This window comes from Ursus americanus, chromosome X (assembly GCF_024610735.1).
Source record: "Ursus americanus isolate L20-20 chromosome X, mUrsAme1.1.p, whole genome shotgun sequence".
NCBI classification, from domain to species: Eukaryota; Metazoa; Chordata; class Mammalia; order Carnivora; family Ursidae; genus Ursus; species Ursus americanus.
The window spans coordinates 49813948-49839622 of NC_142164.1; the positions used below are offsets into that span (position 1 = coordinate 49813948).

The following is a 25675-nucleotide window of genomic DNA, read 5'->3' on the forward strand; positions in this document are numbered from 1 at the left end:
ACTTCCCTGTCGCCCCCACTAGACTAGGGGCATCTTTGTATCACCAACCATCAGAATGCCTAGCATGGAGTAGGTGTGCAGTAAATGTTTGTTGCATAAATGAACTCAGTGGGCTCGACTTTATCAATTAAATCAAAACATGATTTATCCAATTAAAAAACCAAGCCAAATATTCAGGAAGTTATACAATAACCAAAAAATTAACTTTTGTTACATAAAGTTACTAATTTGACTCCACTATCTAAAGAACCAAAGGCTTCAGGAATCATACAGAAACACAAAGTCAAAATGCAAAAACATCTAAGAATGTTAAGCCACTCTACACCATTGTGTGTGGGGGGGGTGTTAGTTCTACCTTAACAATAGCCTCTTTTAATGGTCAAATCATTGCCTTAAATATGTGGGATTCAAGATGCAGCTCCTTCATAATACTTCTAGAGCTCTACTAGATTTGACAAAATACACTACACGATTGACACCAAATTACTAATTAATTTAAGATTCATGCTGCTTGATGACATGCTACAATCTGGGCCTAACCAAAGAGTTACATAAAATACAAAGCTTTACTACTAATGCATCATTCAAAATGTGAGAAGTCCAAGACTGCCTTCAGTAAAAGAATTGAAAAGGGTCATTATGAGGATTCACAGATGTAGAAAATTAAACTAAGTTCTGTTAAATTTTTATTTAATCTTAAACAGATCTCATTAAAGTCCTAAAATGTCACTTTGAAAAAATTATAATAGCCAACAAAAAAAATTCTAATACCCATCAAAAGGTTGAGATATAAATTAAAGTAATTCCTCTCAACAGAAAACATAACTTCCTTCTCCAGTTTTCCAGAACAATGACGAACTAAATGAAAACAACTGAATCACAAGCCTTATACTTTAATGACTTCACTATAACTGTTACTTTTTCTATGTAATGGAAACTTTCATCTTAGCTAATACTATATATAGACATTATCTAATTAACTTCTTTTTACTCCCAGATGAATAATCTTCAAATCAATCATCTGTGTGACCAGTACTATTTCCCTTCTCCCTTCATGACTGACCTCCTCCTCTCCCTAGTAACTTGGAGTGGAATCAACTGGCATTTCCTTTACTCTCTCTCTTCGGTAACCCAATAGTTCTTAGTCTTCTATAGGTGACAGGTGCCTTTGAGAAACTGATGAAAACTATGAGACCCAGAAAAATGAATGTACCTACATACACTAAAATTTTTTCATACAATTTCAGGAGCTTAAGAACCCCTATCCCCCACAATCACCTACACGAATAATTCCTACGACCATATAGCTCTTTTACAATCTACACCACAACTCCAGATGAATTCCATCCTAAAAGGCCTTAGAAGAACATGTTGAGCACTTCAGTAAGACAACTTAAAATAATGAAGTAAGGCATTTATTTAAAAAAAAGTCTATCAAGTCTTGTGTTTGGTCAACTTGCTTGCCTTAAAATGTGCTGAAATGTCTTCCTAAATTTGTTTTTATTAACTCTGACATATCTGCTTGTAAAATCATGTAAGTCTCAAAAGTTTATTTGAGCAAAAAAAGAAAGTTCCAGTTGCTATTAACAAACTCTTGGATTCAAATACGTGTTCTACTATGTCAAGCTATGTTCAACACTGAATGCTGTTAGCTAGTAAGTGAAAGTGATACCATCTCATAAGGATCTAGTTACCTCGTCAAAGCAAGTAAAACATAAAAGATGAAACAGGACAAATACCAAAGGGAAAGGAAGAATATAATCAAGGTGTTATTACTAACAGACGTAAGTGCTTTCTTGAAAGTGTAGTTCCTAAAAGTAGAAGCTTCTTGCTGGATGTACTAAACTATTCGTGGACCCTGAGTTCACTTTTATTTTTGCTTAAACTTTTAATCACTGTTAAATCACAGTTTTGTACTGGGTCAAAAAAATAAAAATAAAAAAGGAAGCATGATCACTCTTTTACCGCAAACTGATAAATTTCAAAATCACATCAGAATTTTTAAATATATTAAACTTTGGTGATACACTAACAAAACTTTTCTAAGTTTCATGATGCTGGGGGCACCTATTAAACCCATTAACCCTCTGCCAGCATAGACAATTCACAAAAAGCTGTTTCTTAATTTTAAATACTGGGTTAACAGGACATATCAAGTAACCAAGTTCTCAATTTGCCTCAAGTTAGGGTGGAATTGATGAGACTTTAAACTGTTCATTTTATTCTACCCCACTAGGTCCCTTCCCACACAATGGAAATCTGTGTATTTCCTGAAATAATACTATGACCATTGTCTTCCAGTATGGGCAACCCATAATTGAAAGGCAAATTGGAAGCAAGAGAGAGAAGTGCAACAGGTACAGACCAAACGATCAGATGCCATAAGAAAAGGCTTTAGTAATGTCACTGTCTCCTCCCCTATTGTTTAGTTGCTGGTTAAAAACGAAAACTAAATATGCAACATGTGCTTGTACTTCAGAGTTAGAGGCAGAACCTTCAAACAGGATTTACTTGCTGAGTTTGTGCAGGAAAACTATTTTCCCTCATGCCACCCAAATTATAAACTTTATTGATAAATGTCCGCGTATTTGCCATGGTTGGAAAAAATACAATGTAGTTAATCTATTTTGTTAACGTTACCAGTTTTTAAGTTTCACTATTAAACCATTTTCATATAAACTTTAAAAAAAAAAAAAGAGGAACCCTTTTAACTGATGAGTTGAGGAAACTCCAGTATTTCCCAACCTAATACCAGGCCCCATAGATTACATTCCTCTGCACATTAAGTCAGTGGCAGGAAATGGACTGCTACCACTGGTTCACACACTTTCAGGGCAATGAAACTTGGGCAGTCTTACTGCTTTTGAGCGTTCTTAATCAACTAAGTGGAAGTACTGTAATGACTCTATTATATACACAACAGTTGGTGGTACCTCACCCAGCCTCAAACTCCCACGCTCGCCCCACACTTACAAAGAAATGTTTCTTGTGAGAGCACATGGAAGAGGCAACGGGAAAAAGCGCACGTAGGCGACTCTTCCTTAGATTTCTGGTAAAGTAGAAAGACGAGGAGCCTACGCTGTGCGGTTTTTTTAAGAGCGGGTCTAGTTTGCAAGTCTGTGGGTGGGCTTCCAAGTATTTGGATTGAAAAGAAGAGAGGTTCCCCTGCCCGGACACTAAGCATTAAGAGTCAAAACCCAGCAACTGACTGAGGGGAGAAGGAAAGGAATCGCGGAGATTCGTGTCCACAAGTTAGACAAACAACAGACCCTACCCAGTACTCGGGAGTCTCCCCAAGTTGGGGTGGGGCCTTTCTCCTTTCCGCACTGCCTCCCGCAATGATAAGAGCGAGAAAGGGGTTAAATGGAGAAGGGGGTGCTCTTCCGCCCCCGCGCCGTCTCCGCGCCTCGGCGTGGCCGCTCCTTTAGCGGCTCCCCGAGTAGCACAGCGAGACCGCGGTTAGCCTTGGAAGGGGGCCCCGGGTCCCCCCGTGCGCAACAGTCGGAGGATCCCGGGGCTCTCGCTGTACCCAAGGCCGGCGGGGACTGCGGGAGCACTCACCAATTTGGGTTTGTTTTTCGTTTCCTCTTCGTTGGCGGCCCGGTTCCCCGTGCTCCGCTTGTTGCTCCGGCCCCCACCGGGTTCCTCGCTGCCGCCTCCCGCTCCCGACGCCGACGCCGCCGCCCCGGGCTGCTCCATCTTTCTCCGGCCCTATCACCTGTGACCTGTAACCCCACCTCTCCTCAACTTGGGGAAGCCCCTCGGGGTGGTCCCGCTGCCCCAGCTGATTCGGTATCACCTCTTCCTGTGTGAGAGTGTGTCTGCCTGGGGAGCTGCCGATTTCAGGTTCCCGGCTCCCAGGCACCCCCGACGCAACACGCCGTTGCCACTACTCGGCGCTGGGGCAAGCCCTGCCCCTGAGCAGCTGCAGTTACCGCGGTCGCTGGCGCCGCCGCCCTGAGGGCGGTGTTTAGGGTGGAGGGAAAGTAGGTGCCTATCTCTTTAAGAGGGCCTCGACACACGTGATTCATCAAAGTACCCGCAGTCAGCCGCCTGGGCGCCGAAAGCTGCTTCCTACTCCCAGTGCCGAGCGGGCCCCAGCTACTGAGCATGCCCAGCGCAACGACGGGAGCCAGAGGATAGCAGAGGACTTGAAGCTGCGGTTAGGCACTGATTTCCCTTCCTAGGGGCCTAGCGTGAAATGGAAAGGAACTAGTCAAGAGAAAGGAGGTATAGCCCATTTTAGAGATGGGGAAACTGAGGTCCAGAAGGGCTCAAGTATGAGTTTAACTGGCAGGTCTCCCTGAATATCAGCTTCTGCTAGTGTAGGCCAGAGCACCTTCCCCACAGAGGCCTTGCTGGGGGTGTGGTCCTGCTAGGCTCTGTGGGAGGGGTGGATTGGTAAAACAGCTGAAATCTTATAGGAAAACCACCATTGGGAGCGCTGATTAATTGCCTAGACAGACTGTATGGGTCAAAATGGACAGAGGGGGTGCTTTGGATTGCCATGATTGCTTTGCGATCCAAGCAGTACAGTCGTTCCTTTATTTCCATGCTGCGGGTAGTAGAAGCAGAAGGCATCCACTAATCTTGGGGGAAGGGGGAGCAGTTAAGGCTCTTTAACCAAAGCACCTATAGAGAGCTAGCAATTGGACTGAGTGCTATTTTCAGTTTCTGGGACTAGTTTAGGTTTAGGGTTGTTGTGGGGAGTAAGATCATGTGTGTCAAAGCTTTGTTTAAAACGTAAATCTCCAGACAAATGCTAGGTGTTTTGTGCAGCAGTAGCAGGGTACTGTAAGCATTGTTAGTCTTTAGTGCTTGGGTTGTCAGGAAGAGGCCGAGGCTATATTTCTAACATCTTTTTTAAACAGGGCCCTCTAAAAATAGTGTTCACACTGAGAACATTGCAGGGACAGAGCACGATTTGAATGAACCACCACCATAGAATAAAAGCACATATGTTAGAGAAGCCTGAAAGGTAACCTCAGATGCTAAGTCTATTAACATGTCCGTATGCCTGTTAGTCAGATATCTAACCGCCACGACTTCTTTTGCCCTCCCCTTTTCAACCTAAATTTAACTATGCTGAATCTAATTTGTTTATGAGCATGTTTATTGAGCGTGCATTATGATAAATTAGACCATGCTATAGATGTGATGAGGCAGTTAACTGGGACAGTAGAGTGAGAAGAACATAACATATCTAAAAACAGTTTTAATCCTGGCTTTGTCATTGTCGCTAACTTTCTTTTTAATCATGCAGGTGGTAAACTACCCAAAAACAGCACAGAAGAGGAAATACATGCTCCCAGACAGGGTGGACAAGGAGCCCTAAGGTAAATTTGCTTTGTCTAAGTTTCTATCTTAAAAATTGATGTGTATTTTGAATTCAACTCACTATATGCACACAAACACATACGTGATTTAAATTACTTAAATGTTTCCCCTCCTGCAAAATTGAGTAAAAATGCATGCTACAGAAAGGCATGACTGTTTATCCAATGCTTTCTTCCAATTCCTGTTTAAGAGATGTGGATGTGGGTGAGAATCCCCCAAACTCAAACACGGCTCAATAATCTGCTCCGTGGGTATTTATCAAGCTCCTTAGGGTATATCAGGTGCTATACTGAGTGTTCTGGGTTAAAAGAATGAAGTGGACACACTTTCTGCCCTTTAGAACCTCATGGTCTACTGGGAGATACAGACCATTAAAAAACTGCATTTCAGTAAAACAGATATGAACAGGGAGCTCATAGAGCACATGAGGGAGGTAAACCACCAGAATGTCAATGTTCCAGGACACCTCCCCAAAGAGAATGATGTTTGACCTAAGTCTTAAGGGTATAATTAAAGTTAGTAAGTATTTCTTGACAGCCTACTAAGTGTACTGTGCTAGACATTGTGGATACAATAGTGAACAAGACAGATATGGCTTGCTCTTATAAGGCTTTCAGGCTATTGGAAAGCATATTAAACAAAACTGTGTTGAGCAATTATAAGGCAAAGAAAGAGGGTGAAGAGCATTTCAGGCAAAGGAAATGACAATAGCATGTGCAGAGACCCTATGGTTAAGAAATTGGAGGCATCTGGGGGAGAAGGCTTCTGTTGCCAAGAGAAAAAGTGGAACAGATAAGCAGCTTCCAGATCATGAAGGACTTGTAGGTCTCATCGGTGTGGTTTTAAAAGGGGAAGGCGTTGTAATACAAATTACCTCTGTTTGGAGTATGTCAATAAACTTGAAAATGGATTGACATTATTTCGAATATAAGGTTGGGTTTCACTATCCTCAGGCTAAGTGAAGCTACATTTGAAATCCAATTAGAGGTATGTGTAAAAGATGCATAATCTTTACCACAAAAAGTGAAAAAGTCTCTTCCTGATACGGCTTACATTTGACTTTGCTATGATTATTTCAGCCCCGTCTTAATTCTTGATGTTTGGTTTTTAGCATTTTTCTTCAGTTAATGTAAATAGTAATTAAACAAACACCCTTCCTTCCTACATCAGGGTCATTGGTCTCTCTTGGAAGCTAACACATGAAAGAAACCACTACTGTCCTGCAAGGATTTTTCCACTGATTATGAACCAGACACCTCACCAAGAACAGCTCTAGGGCTGATCTCACTGCACCTATATTCCTTTGTTTTTACCTTCCTGGGACGCACAGATAGCTTGGTGTTTGGAGAGACCTCTTTTCTCTCATGCTGAAAAAAGAAGGGTACTAACGTCAGTTGGGATATCAAAAGTTAATGTTAGACCCGCTGACCTTGTGGTCTCTCCCTCTGGCTTCTCATGAGTTAGCATCCAGTTAACATTAAAAACTGAGCCCTAGGAGAAAAGAAAGATAAAAGGCTGCTAAGCTCTGTCTTTCTTCAAATTGACCTTAGAGTCATTTGTTACCCCAGAGGTTTCTGATGAGCCTCATAGTATCCCTCTTGCTTTCTGTGTCTCTTCCTGAATGTTCTCTTCTAAGCAATCTGGGTCATTAATAAAGAAATGAAAGGAAACATGGATTAGACAAAAATGAGAAATAACCCCCTTTAGGGTCATGGAAAAACATTTGTGATATAAAGTTTGCCTAAGAGTAAACAAGTATTTATTAAGCATGTACTATGTGCCAACACCAAAATAGATATTGTGCAGAAAAAAAATACCAGACATTCTGCTATGTTATATATGTCTTCCTGAAGAATCTCCTGTTCTATAGAATTACACACTGAGAAAAACAGGGATTCTAGGGAAACATGGTTAGGGAAAATCACTGAAATCCAATGCAACCTTATAATCAGAGCATTAATGAAAACAGTAACTATTCTAATAAAAACACCAACAAGGTTAAATCTCCACTGGCATTTGCTCCAGCATCACACCCCTCAATGCTTGGTAGCCTTCATGCTTCTTCCTTCCTGATGTGGATCCTCAAGGGCAAGTGAATCTTTTAATAGATATTATCTTCATCAGAATTAAAAATCTAATTGAGGGGCACCTGGGTGGCGCAGTCAGTTAAGCCTCTCACTCTTGGTTTCGGCTCAGGTCTAGATCTCGTGGTCCTGAGATCCAGCCATGTGTTGGGCTCAGCGGGAAGTCTGCTGGGGATTCTCTTTCTCCCTCTCCCTCTCCTTCTTCCCCTCACCCTTGTGCTCTCTCTCTCCTCTATCTCTCTCTCAAATAAGTAAATCTTTTTTTAAAATCTAATTAAAGAGTACCCAACTTTTTAAAACCTGTGGTGAAATGTCTTCACAGCTTCATTATCATTAGTCATAGCTTCACCAGATAGTTTAATGTAAGGAACTTATATGTTGTTGAAGCCACTGAACTAGTCATACTGAAGGGGCAGAGTCTGGTGCAAGATTCTTCTTTTTTTCTTAAAGTCTTCATATATTGCTAGGATTTATGCTTAATTGTGAGAAAGCTTCCTCCTCATCACTTCAAAACTTAAAGTGCTAAGAAAATTCACATGTGAACCCACTGGACTTCCACCTTATTTTGACATAATTCTTCTATTTACCAGTTGCTAATGTGCTATCCATGGTACACAAACACTTGCAACGAAACAGACTGTAAAATAGAAAATCTCTGCCATCAATAGCTATAAAATCTACTTGAGAAAGCAAACAACAAATTTGTGAAATGGTAAGAGAAAATTAGCTGCCTAAATTGGAGGTGCTGACTCTAAATTCAACATAACATGGTAAAGGGGTGAGATTGGTTGGACCTAGAATAGATGAAGAAGTTCTCAAGGAGAAGGTAGAACTTGAGCTGCTGAGGTATGAAGCAGAAATCAGACATGAATAGGCAAAGCTAAGAAAGGAAGTAAGGAAAAGACAACATATAGAATGGTCTGGAAACAATACTGACCAATGATGTTGAGGGGCCAGTGGGGCTTGAGTAGAATGGTGAGAACATAGATGTTGAATAATAGTAGGAAACATGGTTGTCCCCCTAGCATTTTCCCAGAATGTAAACAGATTTGAATGTAAGACACAGTGGTAGTAACAGGTAAAGATCTTTAGCAGGAATGTTATAAAAGAAGTAAGGAGCTGGTCTGGCAGTGGCATGCAGAATAACTTTTTTATCCTCTTTTTAATTTAAATTCAAGTTAGTAAACATATAGTATAGTATTGGTTTCAGGAGGAAAATTTAGTGATTCATCACTTACATATAACACCCAGTGCTCATCCTGACAAGTGCCCTCCTTAATGCCCATCACCCATTTATCACATCCCTCTACCCGCCTCCCCTCCAGCTACCTTCAGTTTGTTCTCTATAGTTATGAGTCTCTTATGGTTTGCCTCCCTCTCTGTTTTTAACTTATTTTATTTTTCCTTCCCTTCCCCTATGTTCATCTGTTTTGTTTCTTAAATTGACATATGAGTGAAATCATATGGTATTTGTCTTTCTCTGACTTATTTCACTTAACATAATGCACTCTAATTCCATCCACGTCAGAGCAAATGGCAAGACTTCATTCTTTTTTATGGCTGAGTAATTTCCCTTTGTATATATATATATATACCACACTTCTTTATCCATTCTTCAATCAGTGGACATATGGGCTGTTTCCATAATTTGGCTATTGTTGATAATGCTGCCATAAACATTGGAGTGCATGTATCCCTTTGAATTAGTGTTTTTGTGTTCTTTGGGTAATTATCTAGTAGTGCAATTGCTGGATCACTGCGTAGTTCTATTTTTAACCTTTTGAGGAACCTCCATACTGTTTTCCAGAGTGGCTACACCAGTTTGCATTCCCACCAACAGTGTAAGAGGATTCCCCTTTCTCTGCATCCTTGCCAATACCTGTTCTTTATTGTGTTGTTGATTTTAGCCATTCTGACAGGTATAAGGTGATATCTCATTGTAGTTTTGATTTGTATTACCCTGTTGATCAGTGATGCTGAGCATCTTTTCATGTGTCTGTTGGCCGTCTGTATGTCTTTGGAAAAATGTCTGTTCATGTCTTCTGCCCATTTTTAACTGGATTATTAGTTTTTGGGGTGTTGGGCTTTTTTAAAGTTTTTTATTTTAAGTAAACTCCATGCCACACATGGGGCTTGAACTCACAATGGGTGTTGAGTTTGGTAAGTTCTTTATAGATTTTGTATACTAACCCTTTATCAGATCTGTCATTTGCAAATATCTTCTCCCATTCCTTAGGTTGCCCTTTAGTTTTGTTGATTCTTTCCTTCACTGTGCAGAAGCTTTTTATTTTGGTGAAATAAGTCAGAGAAAAACAAATACCATATGATTTCACTCATATGTGGAATCTAAGAAACAAAAGAAAGGAGCAACAGGAAAAAAAAAAGAGAGGCAAACCAAGAAACAGACTGTTAACTAGAAAGAACAAACTTTTACCAGAAGGGAGGTGGGTGGAGGGATGGGTTAAATAGGTGATGGGGATTCAGGAGTGCACTTGGTGTGATGAGCACCAGGTGTTGTGTGGAAGTGTTGAATCACTGTATTGTACACCTGAAACTGATATTACACTGTATTAACTAACTGGAATTTAAATAAAAACTTAAAAAAGTAAAGGAACAAACTGTTCCTCTCCACAGATTATATACAGGAAACAAAGGAAAAGAAAGAGTAGACAAGAATTACTAAAATGTTGGCCCAAGGAAATAAAAACCTAGTAGCAAACTGGGAGATGGTATCTCAAGGTATTTGTCATTTGCAGACAGAGCCATGCCAAGGAACCTGGTACACAAAAACTAAAGAGACTAATTACAGCAGGACAGGAAAGCTAAGAAGCTTCCTGTAGTCACCAACAGGAAGAGTCTGGGCAAGCTGGTAAAGCAGAAAGAAGGGTTGTGTAACAATAGGCAGTAAGCAGGCAGACAGCTAGACTCTAGAAGTCCAGCATTGGATATCCTGGCAGGCAGGCAGACAGAGAATAGAATCCAGTCTGGTGGCAAGCGATAGGCAGATAAGCAGGAATCCACTAATGGGAATTGGGATTAAGAAACAAATTAGTAATCTCTTAAGAGGTCTGGCAAGACACTGCTAAACAAGGCAGGGCACCAGGCCTAAAGAAATTGGCGTAACAGATGAAATCTACAAAGAGAGGCAGATAGAGGCAAATAAAAGAGGCAACAAAGACACCTGGTTTGTTTAACTGGTCTGTGAGATCACAGTAGGACCAGAAGCGATAGGTCCACCTGATGCTAAACCAGAAACTATTGAAATACTCCTCCTTGAATCCTCTCTTGATGAGGAACAAGACTGGTCCCAGTGGAGGAAAAGTAGACAAGAAAAGGCCTGGAAAAAATAATGACCAATAGTGGTCACTAACCTGAAGTAAAGGTTAATGTATTCCGTTGTGATGATTACAGGGATTGGGTCTGGAAGCCAGGCAGCTAAAACATAGCCCCACAAAAATTAGTCCAAAAGACTATGGTGCCAATTGCTCCTTTTGGGGAAAGTGTTGAGACTAATAGAGACTGAGAATTCCCATGTTCATGCCACCTATGGTTTTATACAGTATACTGAAAACCAACCCTTTGAATTTTATATGGAAAATATGCTTCTAACAAAGAACAGACTTCCCTGTTAACCAAAGTCCCAAAGCCCCAAAGCAATTTTAAGAGTGGCTTAACAGATCATAAATGGTAATTGTCCAGTCTATAAGTCAGTAAGAGAGGTATAATAATAAACAGTGAGGGAAGAACTTTCAGTTTGCTTGCTAAACTGTGTGGATCAGAGAAACACACATTGGTATTAATAGGGATGCTATTTATTTAAGAAGTTGAGGGTTTTTTTAGAAAAAAATTAGGAGGGGCGCCTGGGTGGCACAGCGGTTGGGCGTCTGCCTTCGGCTCAGGGCGTGATCCCGGCGTTATGGGATCGAGCCCCACATCAAGCTCTTCTGCTATGAGCCTGCTTCTTCCTCTCCCACTCCCCCTGCTGTGTTCCCTCTCTCGCTGGCTGTCTCTATCTCTGTTGAATAAATAAATAAAATCTAAAAGAAAAAAAAGAAAAGAAAAAGAAAAAATTAGGATGTATAAACAGTCTCTTGGAGATAAATGTAGTTCAAAAGTGAGACTAAAATTATGCAACTAAAATCTATTGTCTCTTTTACTCTGTGGTTTATTTTCTGACCTTTTCAAAATATAATTAATTATGAAAATTAAAGAGGACATGTTTGACATCTGTAAATATTAACTTGTTTTCATATCTAGGCATCAATAGTTAGGCAAGTCTTAGAAATAGGTTTATTTTGGGACAACTGGGTGGGTCAGTCGGTTAAGTGTCCGACTCTTGATTTTGGTTCAGGTCATCATCTCAGGGTTGTGAGATCAAGCCCCACTTTACTCTCTCTTTCCCTCCCCCTCTGCCTCTCCTCCTGCCTCTCCACCTCCTTGAAAGTGTACATGTACTGTCTATCTCTTAAAAAAATAGGTTTATTTTGTTTTATATATTCTCCCACATTAATTTTAACAGCTTTAATGAGATATAATTCACAAATCATACTTTTCACCGTTTTAAAGTATACAATTCAGCAGTTTTTAATATATTCACAGAGTTGTATAACCATCACTGCAATCAATTTTAGAATATTTTCATCACACCAAAAAGAATTTTTTCTTTAACCATAACCCCTCCACAGTCCTCCCAAGCCACACCCCTCCCAACCCAAGGCAACCACTAATCCACTTTATGTCTCTCTAGATTTCCCGATTCTAGGCATTCACATAAATAGAATCTTGCAATGTATGGTGTTTTAGTAACTGGATTCTTTCACTGAGAATAGTATTTTCAAGGTTCATCCTTTCCACATCAACTTTTATTCGTTCATTATTACCTATTAGTTCCTCAGACATAAATACAAATCAGTTGCTTAAGCCACCTGCCCTGCTATACAAACAATGACAAGCATATACCTACTTAAAATTCCAAAGAGTTGATATTCTCACGTGAACACCAATCTTGTCCTTCCTCTCCTGGCAAAAGCAGGAAATTCAGGGTTTGATTTTCCTATACAATGATAAAATAGAAGAATTTCTTTCTGATGGGCCTGATGTGTGGAAATGACCACAAACACCATATTTAATCAAGTATACATTATGTACCAGAACAACTCTTAGAAGTTTTTATAAACTAATTAAACAGGACTACCCAGAAACCAATTACATTAAATTGTATATCACCTCATACAGTAGTGGAGAATACATAGTTCTTATCCTACTTATTTTTATTATATTTTATTTTTTTAAGATTTTATTTATTAGAGAGAGGGGGTAGTGACAGAGAGAGCAAGAGAGAGTACAAGCAGGAGGAGGGGCAGAGGGAGAGGGAAAAGCAGGCTACCCACAGAGCAGGGAGTCCAATGTGGGGCTCGAACCCAGGACCCTGGGATCATGACCTGAGCTGAAGGCAGACACTTAACCAACTGAGCCACCTAGGTGCCCCTATCCTATTTATTTTTAAGTCTTCCATTCCAACATATTAGAAGCTGAAATGTGCATCTATACTGGCATCAGATTCATTCAGAAAATCTTCTTTAAGATATGCACATGAATTTTTAAGAAAATTTTTGGGAAAGACTTTTAATCACTGGGTGATTTCTTGAGTACTAGATGTAAGGATATCTGTTTTGCTGCTGCTCTTATTTTATTTTATTTTTAACAAATAACCCTGTAACACTGACTTTCTGCTGCCTCCAAAACAAAGACTAATGTGAGCTGCCATTCTCATCAGTACTAGCAGCTTCACTTGACACCCTGATATTATATAAAGGCAGACCTGCCTCTAAATCCTATGAACCAACCCTGCTTTGCATCAAAATTTTCATCCTTTAATCTTTCAGCATGTTATTTTACACCATCAGAATGCCTCAAAGCCTTGTCTTCAGTAGTGGCCAAATTAAAATACACAAGGCTGAGCTTGATCCCAAATCTATAGAATAAAGCTTTTCCATTGCAGGTAAAGCTCTATATGTGATCCTACAATAGTATATAACTGTCATTAGATTACTTTTTCTTTTTACACTATTTTTGATGATTAAATATGATATAGGACTATAAAGTAGTAAGATTATATTTTAGCTAGCATATTAGGACTTATACATATAATTTTAATTATATTAACAAATATTGGGTAAATATGTCCAGGGCATGGTGCTAAGGGTAAGTGAATGATAACACTATTCATGATCTCATTTGGCTTAGGATATTGTCAAGGCAACTGACAAGAACTCATCTGACTGCAAAAGAATATTATAGAAATATATAGGAGGAAGAGAATGGGGAAGAGTTTTTTTTTTAACAAGGTTTTCTTTTTTATTTTTTTATAGTAATATTTTTTTATTATGTTAGTCACCATACAGTACATCCTTGGTTTTTGATGTAAAGTTCCATGATTCATTAGTTGCGTGTAACACCCAGTGCACCATGCAATACGTGCCCTCCTTAATACCCATCACCAGGCTATCCCATTTCCACACCCCCCCCCGAAGCCCTCAGTTTGTTTCCCAGAGTCCAGAGTCTCTCATGCTTCATTCCCCCTTCTGTTTGCCCCCCTTCATTCTTTCCTTCCTTCTCCTACCGATCTTCCTACTTCTTATGTTCCATAAATGAGTGAAACCATATGATAATTGTCTATCTCTGCTTGACTTATTTCACTTAGCATTATCTCCTCCAGTGCCATCCATGTTGCAGCAAATGTTGAGAACTCGTTCTTTTTGATAGCTGAGTAATATTCCATTGTAGATATGGACCACATCTTCTTAATCCAGTCATCTGTTGAAGGGCATCTCAGCTCCTTCCACGATTTAGCTATTGTGGACAATGCTGCTATGAACATTGGGGTGCATATGGCCTTTCTCTTCACTACGTCTGTATATTTGGGGTAAATACCCAGTACTGCAATTGCTGGATCATAGGGTAGCTCAATTTTTAACTTTTTATGGGACCTCCACACTGTTTTCCAGAGTGGCTGTACCAACTTGCATTCCCACCAACAATGTAGGAGGGATCCCCTTTCTCCACATCCTTTCCAACAATTGTTGTTTCTTGCCTTGTCAATTTTTGCCATTCTAACTGGCATAAGGTGGTATCTCAGTGTGGTTTTGATTTGAATTTCTCTGATGGCTAATGATTTCGAACATTTTTTCATGTGTCTGTTAGCCATTTGTATGTCTTCATTGGAAGTGTCTGTTCATATCTTCTGCCCATTTTTTTATTTGTTTATTTGTTTCTCGTGTATTGAGTTTGAGAAGTCCTTTGTAGATCTTGGATACCAGTCTTTTATCTGTAGTGTCATTTGCAAATATATTCTCCCATTCTGTGGGGTGCCTCTTAGTTTTTTTGACTGTTTCTAACAAAGTTTTCTTTTTTAAAGATTTTATTTATTTGAAAGAGACAGAGCATGAGCACGAGCAGGAGGGAGGAGGCAAAGGAAGAGAGAGAAGCAGACTCCCCGCTGAGCAGGACCCCCAATGTGGGGCTCAATCTTAGGACCCTGAGATCATGATCTGAGTGTAAGGCAGACACTTAACCAACTGAGCCCCCCAGGTGCCCCAAGAATGGGGAAGTTTTCATGGAAAATCTAAGCCTTTAAATATAAGTAGGACCCCAAAAGTTGGAGATTAGAGGAAAGGGCTTTTGAGGGAGAGGGAACAACATGAGCAAAAGCTTAGAGAAAGGAAAATAATGTGCTGAGTTTGGAAATTGATAAGTCATCTAATGGAGCTAGAAGGTAGGTTTTATGATTGTATAGTGGGAGATAAAGCTGGGAAAGAGGGGCCAAAGCAGGAAGACTTTGAATGCCGTTCTGAATTTATTCTATAACTGTGGAGAGTTGCCAGAAATATATGACAGGAAAAACACATGATTAGACAGACCTGTATTTTGGGAACAATGCTCTGGCATTGGTGTGTAGCATGGTTTATAAGATAAGAAACTGGAGACAAGGAGATAAATTAGGAGACCACTTTCAAAAGCCATTCTCTTATTGGAGAATGAGTACTTTGGCTCAACCTGACTGCCAGTTATAGGAACCTGACCTACTGCAGATATCCAAAATAGTCCAGAAAAGGTGGAGGTAGAAAGGCGAGCCAAGGCAAAAATCTGCTAAGAAAAACCAAGAGTCAAAAAATAAACATAGCACAAAGGTCTAAAGTCCCTGTTAGATTTGCCTTATAGATCCAAGAGTTTGCAAGTTACAGCCAGGATCATAACTAGGTGTCTTAACAGAGGAAGGAAAATCAATGGTAAACAGCCTGGAGGCATCCATAAATTAACTTGTTGGTTGGTGGATATGAGTTGCATAATTGAGTTGGGCTTGTTCAAGGGACCCAAGACACCTAATAAGATATTTCAGTGATAGACATGCAATAATAAGACTATGATTTAGAACAGCAGAAGAAAGAATGGTAAGATGGGAATGCAGGTCATATTTATAGGATCTAATGACCTGATATAGTAAATAAGGGAATGGGAAAAGTAGAAGATAATTCTGAGGTTTCAAACCTGAGTTACACGGAGAGCGATAATTTTGCAATGCAGATTGGGAATCAAAGAGGAGAGATAAATTTTGAAAAATATGATGCTGAGTTATATATGAAAGATGCCACATTTCAGGTGCCTGCAAAATACGAAGATGAAGACATCATTAGACATTAGGTCTTGTGTTTCTGAAAAAGCTTGGACATAGATGATTTAGAGTCATTTACATAGCAATATAGTTGAAGATGTAGTAGGTGGGATCACCAAGGAAGAGTGTGGGGAGGGTTATGAAAACCAAAGAAGTTTGTTGAAAGCTCATTTTAAGTGTGGACAAGGGGAAAGTAGTCATCCAAGGATATAGCTTAGCAGTTTATTACTCATGGTAGGTTCTGAGATTTCAGTTCATTTTGACAGGGATGGTAACGATACCATGATACTAGAATGCAGACTGGGAATCTGAGAGGAGAAATATTTTTATGTAGGATGGCTGGATGCTAAGAAAAAAATTCAGACATGTAGGATGGGATCCAGGAAAGTGCAATAACACAGAGACCGTACATTAATTTTGAAGAGATGGTAGCCAGCAGAAAAATCAGAAAGGATGAGGTCTTTGGTGACATTAAAGACAAATCAGAAAACAAGTGAGCAGATTTCTTTTCGGAAACAATACACATTTGAAAGACTATACATATGTTAAAATAAAGCTAACATTGCTCAGAATTCCACTTCTGAGATTGCTTTCAGAAACAGTTCACCAGCCAAACAAGAAAAACAGTCTAGTTTTTTCATAGAGCATACTTGATCTTAACATATACCTGTGTCTCTGTCAGCTTCTTTCTCTTTTACTTGTCTCTCTTCTTTCTTCCCTCCTTTCTTAGTTCATCATCCTTCCCATCCTGCCAGATGTAGTAATGTAAACCCTTCAGTCCTTGTTCCATGAAAGTCTCTGCTGGTGTTGGCCTGTGACCAGATACAGAGTAGAGGGTCTATATAGGGTAGAGACTAAGTCCAAGGTGCCAAGTTGAAACTAAGAACTATGGGGAGCAGTACTCAGAATGTATCAGAAAGTAGACTGACTTCCATAATTTTATTTGTGTGCTAGAAGCCTACTCTAAATGCTAGAGGTTTATGACATGCAAATTACCATAAGTTAAGGATTGCTTAGATATATCCTTGTATACTAAAAAGCATACACAAAGCACACAAATACACACATAGACAAATCTTTTATTTATCATGTTAATATATACTTATATAAACATGTCCATATTAATAATGACACACAGAGAGAAAATGAGTATGAATATGGAGAGACCACATTTATTTTGGTTATTCAGGAGTAAATTTCATTTCATTTTCTAAATTTATTCTTCCTCACTGTTACTACTAGAATGCTGAACTAGCTTAATTTGGACAGTGAACTACACTTTGGAAATATGTTTCAAGAGCTCCAGAACATAAATCCTACATCTTGATTCTATGTTCTTACCTCTAAAGAGCACAGTGCGTTTCTACCTTTAGGGTAACCCAAGATCATTGGCTCTAATTTAAAGACTTGGCCCTGGGTGATTATGGCAAATCAGGATCTGTAACCACACCTGCCAGCTTTTCACATCAAGGCAATTCACAAAAAAGGGCTCAGAAGACAAGTCGGGAGAGGTGGTTAACATAAACAGTGTTGAGCTAGGACAGTGGTTCTTAAAGTATAGTCCCTAGATCAAAAGCATCAGCATCACCTGGAAACTTCTTCATACTAAAAATTCTCAAGCAGCAATTCAGACCTACTGGATCAGAAACTCTATGTTTCCAATCCAGCAATCTATGGTTTAACAAGACCTCCAGGTGATTTTGATGCATGCTAAAGTTTGAGAACCACTGAAGTAGAAGAAAACAAGTCATAAGCAAAAGGGTTATAAGACAGAGGAAAGAGAAAAACAAGGTACCAGCAAGGGACATGGCACTGAATGAAGGAAAGGAATAGTAGTAGTATATTGAATTGTATCACTCCAACTTCCTTCTCAAGAACGACTCTTCTATTCAGATGTTTTAAAAGTGCTAAACTGCATGTTTTAAATGTAGCAATAAATGGAATGGAATGATAAACCAGATGTTGACTGAAGGGCAAGAACAAAGTCAGGGGTAAATGGTATATAAGATGTATCAAATCCCAACCAACAGGAGCTATCAGGAGTGGAGCAAACACAGCAGTAGTAAATGAGCAAAAAAGGTGAATTGGTTGCTTCTGATCGTTTAAGGGAACTGATGCCCTGACACTCAGTACTGTGCTACCAGAGAGAACAAGTAGCTCCAAGGCTGGGAATGGGGTCAAGGGGAGGGGATATATTTATGTTCCAAAATTATCTGAGTGGGTGCTTGAAAGAATCAAGACATTGAATGTAATCCAGACCCTTGATATTTCAGCAGGGAGTGTGGCTTATAAAACTGCTTTATTCCACATTCACAGCTCTCAACTGTGCATGGAATTTCCAACGCCAACATAAATCAATGGATCTAAGGGAAGGTGGTTATATTTAAATCCAAATAAGATGGTTTGTGAACTGGCCTTTGTCATAATTTATGTACACTCTGCTAGGGGGCTTTATGGTTATCAGTAACACAAAGTCTTTAAGGAGAGGAAACTAGGACTCGTAGAGACCCAGATACTTAGGGGCAAGGACCTGGGAGAACCAACTTATCTGTAAAGTACTGGGGAGGGGCAAAGAGGTGATTAATCAGGTAGGAAGTCTTGGCAGTCTCCACTGTAATACAAGCTGTAGTAGGTATCTGACTATCCAGTTTGGGCAGCTAAACCAAGACAGTGAGGGATCCATGCAAAAAATGCCTGTCTTCGGGATCAGGCAAATAGTGACCTGCCAGAGGCAAGTATCAGATCCATCTGCACGCACCACAGGCCCAACATCTAAACAAAGAATTGGTTCTCAACCTATTTTCCACTGGGACTCACCTGGTGGATAAAGATCCTCGGTTCAAATACGTGTCCTCCACTACTTGCTATGTAAATTGGGGCATGTTGCTTAGTTCTGCTGTGCATATTTCCTCATCTGTAGAACAGTACCTACTTCATAGTGCTGATGAGGATTAAATGATAAAGTATAGTACATGTCAAATGTCAAACTCACAAACTCAGGGTCTGCTACCTGAAGCACTGAATACTTTGGAGATATTATTATGAGAGGAATTGTACATTATGATTTGCTCCACCTTTTACAAGACTTTGGGACCTTGGCCAAGTATCATAAATTTGTTATGCCTTAGTTTCCTCATAAATAAAATGAGGTTAAGAATAATACCTCTATTATAGGTTGCATTGAGAATGAGATTAATACATGTAAAATGCTTAGTATTGTGCCTGGCACATAGTAAGTTCTCAGTAGGGGTGCCAGGGTTGCTCCGTTGGTTGAGTGTCTGACTCTTGGTTTTAGCTCAGGTCATGATATCAGGGTTGTGAGATCGAGACCCCCCCTTTAGGCTCCATGCTAGGCACGGAGTCTGCTTGAGATTCTCTCTTTTTCTCTCTCTCTTCCTCGCCTACTGCCCCTCCCCCTCCTTGCGTGCTCTCTCTCTAATAAAAATAAATCTATTTATTTATTTATTTATTTGACAGAGAAAGACAGCAAGAGAGGGAACACAAGCAGGGGGAGTGGGAGAGGGAGAAGCAGGCTTCCCGCCGAGTTGGTAGCCTGATGCAGGGCTCGAGCCCAGGATCCTGTGATCATGACCTGTGCCAAAAGCAGACACTTAATGACTTAGCCACCCAGGTGCCCCTCTAATAAAAATAAAATCTTAAAAAAATGAATAATAAGTACTCAATAGATGTTAACTACAATTATTATTCCTCACAGTTCTGAGTAATTCCCGGAACTCTTTATTGAGGTATAATTGACAAAGCTGCACATGTTAAAAGTTCATGATTTTATAATATTTGTATCTGAAATGGTCAAATTCATAGAAGCAAAGAATAGAATGATGGTTGCTAGGGGGAGGATATCAAAAGGAATAAAATTTCATTATGCAAAATTAATAGGTTCTAGAGATCTGTACAACATTATATCTATAGATAGCACTGTATTGTACACTTAAAAATCTGTGGAAGATAGATCTCATGTTAACTGTTCTTACCACAATAAAATATTTTAAAAAGGCATACATACATAACTTTGTACAACTATCATCTCAATCAAGAAAATGAACATGTCCGCTGGCCCCTAGTATTTCCTCCTGTCCCTGTGTAGCTCCTCCCTCCCACCCCAGCCTTTTCCCTAGGCAAACACTGATTCGTTTTCTGACACTGTAGATTAGTTTGCTTGTTATACAGTTTTATATAAATAGAATCATATAGTATATACTCTTTTCTCTGGCTTATCTCACTCAGTATATTTATTTTGAGATTTAGTCATGCTATTGCATTTTCATTGCTGAATAGTATTCCACTATATGGATATTCCAACAGTTTATATATTAAAGTACAGGTCTTTATGTATACATAGGTTTATATTTCTTTTGAGAGAACACCTAGGAGTGGAATTGGCTGGATCATGGGGCAGGTGTATATTTAACTTGTTAAGAAATTGCCAAAATTATGGAGCATCCATACAATAGAACCACTCACCAATAAGAGGATGAGCAACTGATGTGCAAAACAAAACAAAACAAACAATAAAAACCAGACAAATCTCAAAATAATTATACAGAGTGAAAAAGCCTGACAAGAAATATTACATACTATTGATTCCATTTTCAAAATATTCTTGGGAATACAAAATAATCTATAGTGACAGAAAGGAATCAGTGGTTGCCTGGGCATCAGGGGAGAGAGAATGTAGGGGCAAGAAGATGGGATTAGAGAGGGACTAAGGAACCTTCTGGGCCTGAAGGATTTGTTAATTATCTTGACTTTGGTGATGGTTTCACAAGTATCTGAACATGTCATAAGTCTCAAATTATACTTTAAAATATATACAATTTATTTTATGTCAATGATGCCTTAATAGAGCTGTTAAAATAAGTCATGAATAAAAATTCCTTGTAGATATCAAAAAAAGAATTGCCAACCTGTTTTCCAAATAAGTTGTATCGTTTTACATTGCCAGCAGCAATATATTAGAATTCCAGTTGTCCTACATCCTAGGCATCCTTTAGCCATTCTGGTGGACATGTGGTAGTATCAGAAGGTTTTAATTTGTATTTCCCTAGCGACGAATGATGTTGAGCATCTTTTCACATGTTTATTTCCTATCCAAATATCTTTTGTGAAGTGTCTGCTTAAATATTTATTTTTAATTGGGTTGATAGTTTTCTCATTATTGAGTTTTGAGATTCTTTTTCTATTCCGGATGCAAGTCCTTTATCAAATACATGCTTTGCAAATATTTTCTCCCAATCTGTGATTTGTTTTCTCATTGTCATAGCAGTATCTTTGAAAAGCAGAGGTTTTTAATTCTACTGAAGTCCAATTTACTGATTTTTATTTTATGGACTCTACATGGTATAACATCTAAGAAATCTTTGCCTAACCCAGTTCACAAAATTTTTCTCCCATGTTTTCTTCTTGTATATTTTTAGGTGTTATATTTAGGTCTGTGATCTCCTTTGAGTTAAATTTTGTAATGATGAAAGCTATGGATTGAAAATCTGGTTTTTTGTTTGTTTGTTTTTCTGTATGGACATCTGATTGTTCCACTACAAATAATTGAAAAAAAAACTATCTTCTATCCACCTTGCACTTTTCTCCATCTCATACCTTTGTAAAAGGTCAGTTGCCCATGTATGCATGGGTTTATTTCTGGACTATTTATATCCTATTTTATTCATCTATTTGTCTATCTTAAGTCAATATCACACTGCTTTGTTTGTTTTGTTTACTTTTTAGTGATTAGGAAAAATTTATTTATTCTGCACACACCAAAAAGACAGTTTGCAAACTAGAAACATTCAAACCAAAACATGGAATGAGGTTCAGGGGGACAGGTATATTGTTATAAAGCAGCTAATATAATGAGAAAGCAGTGACTGTTTATTTTTCATAGTGATCGGTTTTAATATTAGAACTTTCAGGGGCACCTGGGTGGCTCAGTCGGTTAAGCGTCTGCTCTCAGCTCAGGTCATAATCCCAGGTCCTGGGATGGAGCTCAGCATTAGGCTCCTTGCTCAGCAGGGAGCCTGCTTCTCCCTCTCCCTCTGCTCCTCTCTGCCCTGCTTGTGCTCTCTCTTTCTCTCTCAAATAAATAAATAAAATCTTTTAAAAAAAATAGAACTTTCATAAAAGGGAATTGATCAATGGTTATCTCATATCAATCTTGGGAAACAGTCCCAGTTTTGCTTATGATTTCCAGAGGCATAAGAAAGAAATGAACTTTGTCGAGTTAGACTTCCAAAATAAACTAAATTAAGCTTTGCTTGTATGACTAAACTGGTTTTATCTGCTCAGGCAATTTTCAGGCCTGGTCTCCATTTCTTTCTTAACATCCTTTAAGAACCTAACTTTGATAAAACTTGTTGCTTGAAAAAGGAACACTTTGTAATAAATATCATTGTAGATTGGTACTAACAACTTTTTTTTAAACTTTTTTAAAAACTTAAAATCAACTAATTAGCATATAGTGTATTATAAGTATCAGAGGTAGAGTTTAGTGATTCATCAGTTGCATATAACACCCAGTGTTCATTCCATCAAGTGCTCTCCTTTATTACCCATAACACAGCTATCCCATTCCCAACCCACCTCCCCTCCAACAACTCTCAGTTTGTTTCCTGTATTTAAGAGCCTCTTATGGTTTGTCTCCCTCTCTGATTTCGTATTATTTTATTTTTCCATCCCTTCCCCTATGTTCATCTGTTTTGTTTCTTAACTTCCACATATAAGTGAAATCATATGATATTTGTCTTTCTCTGACTGATATTTCACTTAGCATAATACCCTCTAGTTCCATCCATGTCATTGCAAATGGTATGATTTCATTTTTTTTGATGGCTGAGTAACATTCCATTCTGTATATATACCACTTCTTTATCCATTCATCTGTCAGTGGACATCTGGGTTCTGTCCATATTTTGGCTATTGTGGACATTGCTGCAATAAACATTGGGGTGCATATGCCCCTTCAAATCGCTGTGTTTGTATCCTTTGGATAAATACCAAGTAGTGCAATTGCTGGGTGGTAAGGTAGCTCTATTTTTAAGTTTTTGAGGAAACTCCATACTGTTCTCCAGAGTGGCTATACCAGCTTGCATTCCCACCAACAGTGTAAGAGGGTACCCCTTTCTCCACAACCTTGCCAACATCTGTTATTTCCTGACTTGTTAATTTTAGCCATTCTGACTGTACGAGGTGGTATCTCATTGTGTTTTTGATTTGTATTTCCCTGATGCTGAATGATGCTGAGCATTTTTTCATGTGTCTGTTGGCCATTTGTATGTCTTTTTAGAGAAATATCTGTTCATGGCTTCTGCCCATTTCTTGGATGGATTATTTGTTCTTTGGGTGTTGACTTTGATAAATTCTTTAGAGATTTTGGATAATAGCCTTTTATCTGATAAGACATTTGCAAATATCTTCTCCCATTCCACAGGTTGCCTTTTAGTTTTGTTACTTGTTTCCTTTGCTGTACAAAAGCTTTTTCATCCTGATGAAGTATCAATAGTTAATTTTTGCTTTTATATCTCTTGCTTTTGAAGATATGTCTAAGTTGCTCCAGCCGAGGTCAAAGAGGTTGTTGCCTGTGTTCTCCTATAGGATTTTGATGGATTCCTGTCTCACATTTAGGTCTTTCATCCATTTTGAGTTTATTTTTGTGTACAGTGTAATAAAATGGTCCAGGCTCATTCTTCTGCATGTGGCTGTCCAATTTTCCAAGCACCGATTGTTGAAGAGACTGTCTTTTTTCCATTGGATATTCTTTCCTGCTTTGCCCAAGATTAGTTGACCATAGAGTTGAAGGTCCATTTCTGGATTCTCTATTCTGTTCCATTGATCTATGTGTCTGTTTTTATGTCAGTACCATACTGTTCGATGATTACAGCTTTGTAATGCAGCTTGAAGTCTGGAATTGTGATGCCACCAGCTTTGGTTTTCTTTTTCAATATTCCTTTGGCTATTTGGGGTCTTTTATGGTTCCAGGCATATTTTAGGATTATTTGTTCCTAGTCTGTGAAAAATATTCATGGTATTTTGAAAAGGAATTGCACTGAATTGTAGATTGATTTGGGTAGCATAGACATTTTAACAGTATTTGTTCTTCCAGTCCATGAGCATTGACTGTTTTTCCATTTCTTTGTGTCTTCCTCAGTTTCTTTCATAAGTGTTCTATAGTTTTTAGAGTACAGATCCTTTACCTCTTTCATTAGGTTTATTCCTAATTATCTTATCATTTTTGATGCAATTGTAAATGGCATCAATTCCTTGATTTCTCTTTCTTCTCTCTCATTATTAGTGTATATGCGACTGACTTCCGTGCATTGTTTTTATATCCTGCCACTTTGCTGAATTCCTATATGAGTTCTAGCAGTTTTGAGGGAGTCTTTTGGGTTTTCAATATGTCATCTGCAAAGAGTGAAAGTTTTACTACTTCTTTGCTAATTTAGATGCCTTTTATTTCTTTTTGTTGTCTGATTGCTGAGGCTAGGACTTCCAGTACTATTTTGAACAACAGTGGTGAAAGTGAACATCCCTGTCATGTTCCTGACCTTAGGAGAAAAGCTTTCAGTTTTTCCCCATTCATGATGATATTCACTGTGGGTTTTTCGTGTATGGCTTTTATGATATTGTGGTATGTTCCCACTATCCCTACACTGCATAGAGTTTTAATCAAGAAAGGATGCTATATTTTGTCAAATGCTTTTACTGCACCTATTTATTGAGAGGCTGATATGGTTCTTATCCTTTTACTAATGTGGTCTATCGCATTGATCGATTTGCAGATGTTGAACCACCCTTGCAGCCCAGGAATAAATCCCACTTGGTCATGGTGAATAATCCTTTTAATGTACTGTTGGATCCTATTGGTTAGTATCTTGGTGAGTATTTTGGCATCCACATTTATCAGGGGTATTGGTCTGTAATTCTCCTTTTTGATGGGATCTTTGTCTGGTTTTGAGATCAAGGTAATGCTAGCTTCATAGAATGAGTTTGGATGTTTTCCTTCTATTTCTATTTTTTTGAAATGATTTCAGCAGAATAGGTAGTAATTCTTTAAATATTTGGTAGAATTCTGGGAGGCCATCTGGGCTTGGACTCTTGTTTGTTGGGAGATTTTTGATTACTGCTACAATTTCTTTGCTGGTTATGGGTCTGTTCATGTTTTCTATTTCTTCCTGTTTCAGTTTTGATAGTTTATATGTTTCTAGGAATGCATCCATTTCTTCCAGATTGCCTAATTTGTTGGCATATACTTGCTTATAATATGTTCTTAAAACTCTTTGCATTTCCTTGGTCTTGGTTGTAATATTTCATCTTTCATTCATGATTTTATTAATTTGGGTCCTTTCTCTTTTCTTTTTGATAAGTCTGGCTAGGGGTTTATTGATCTTATTAAGTCTTTCAGAGAACCAGCTCCTAATTTCATTTATCTGTTCTAATGTTCTTTTGATATCTACTTCATTGATTTCTGCTCTAATCTTTATTAGTTCTCTTCTCCTGCTGGATTTAGGCTTTATTTGCTCTTCTTTTTCCAGCTCCTTTAGGTGTAAGGTTCGGTTGTGTATTTGAGACTTTT

General features: G+C 38.7%; 1 protein-coding gene and 1 long non-coding RNA gene across 7 annotated transcripts in view; one reads left to right on the forward strand and one right to left on the reverse strand.

Annotated features, from left to right (window-relative positions):
* Positions 1-3920, reverse strand: part of DIAPH2 (diaphanous related formin 2) — a 988957-nt gene extending 985037 nt beyond the window's left edge. For all 3 annotated transcript variants that reach the window (XM_087859798.1, XM_087859797.1, XM_087859796.1), the window contains exon 1: positions 3562-3920. In XM_087859798.1, the coding sequence (XP_087715924.1) occupies positions 3562-3699 (138 nt within the window). In that variant the 5' untranslated portion in view covers positions 3700-3920. The remainder of the gene's footprint in view (positions 1-3561) is intronic.
* A 151-nt stretch (positions 3921-4071) lies between these two features.
* Positions 4072-25675, forward strand: part of LOC123793941 (uncharacterized) — a 36735-nt gene continuing 15131 nt past the window's right edge. For 3 of the 4 annotated variants that reach the window (XR_015723370.1, XR_015723372.1, XR_006780108.2), the window contains exons 1-3: positions 4072-4230; positions 5264-5336; positions 24882-24977. This is a non-coding gene — a long non-coding RNA (uncharacterized LOC123793941). The remainder of the gene's footprint in view (positions 4231-5263; positions 5337-24881; positions 24978-25675) is intronic. The other variant, XR_015723371.1, reaches the window with a different exon arrangement.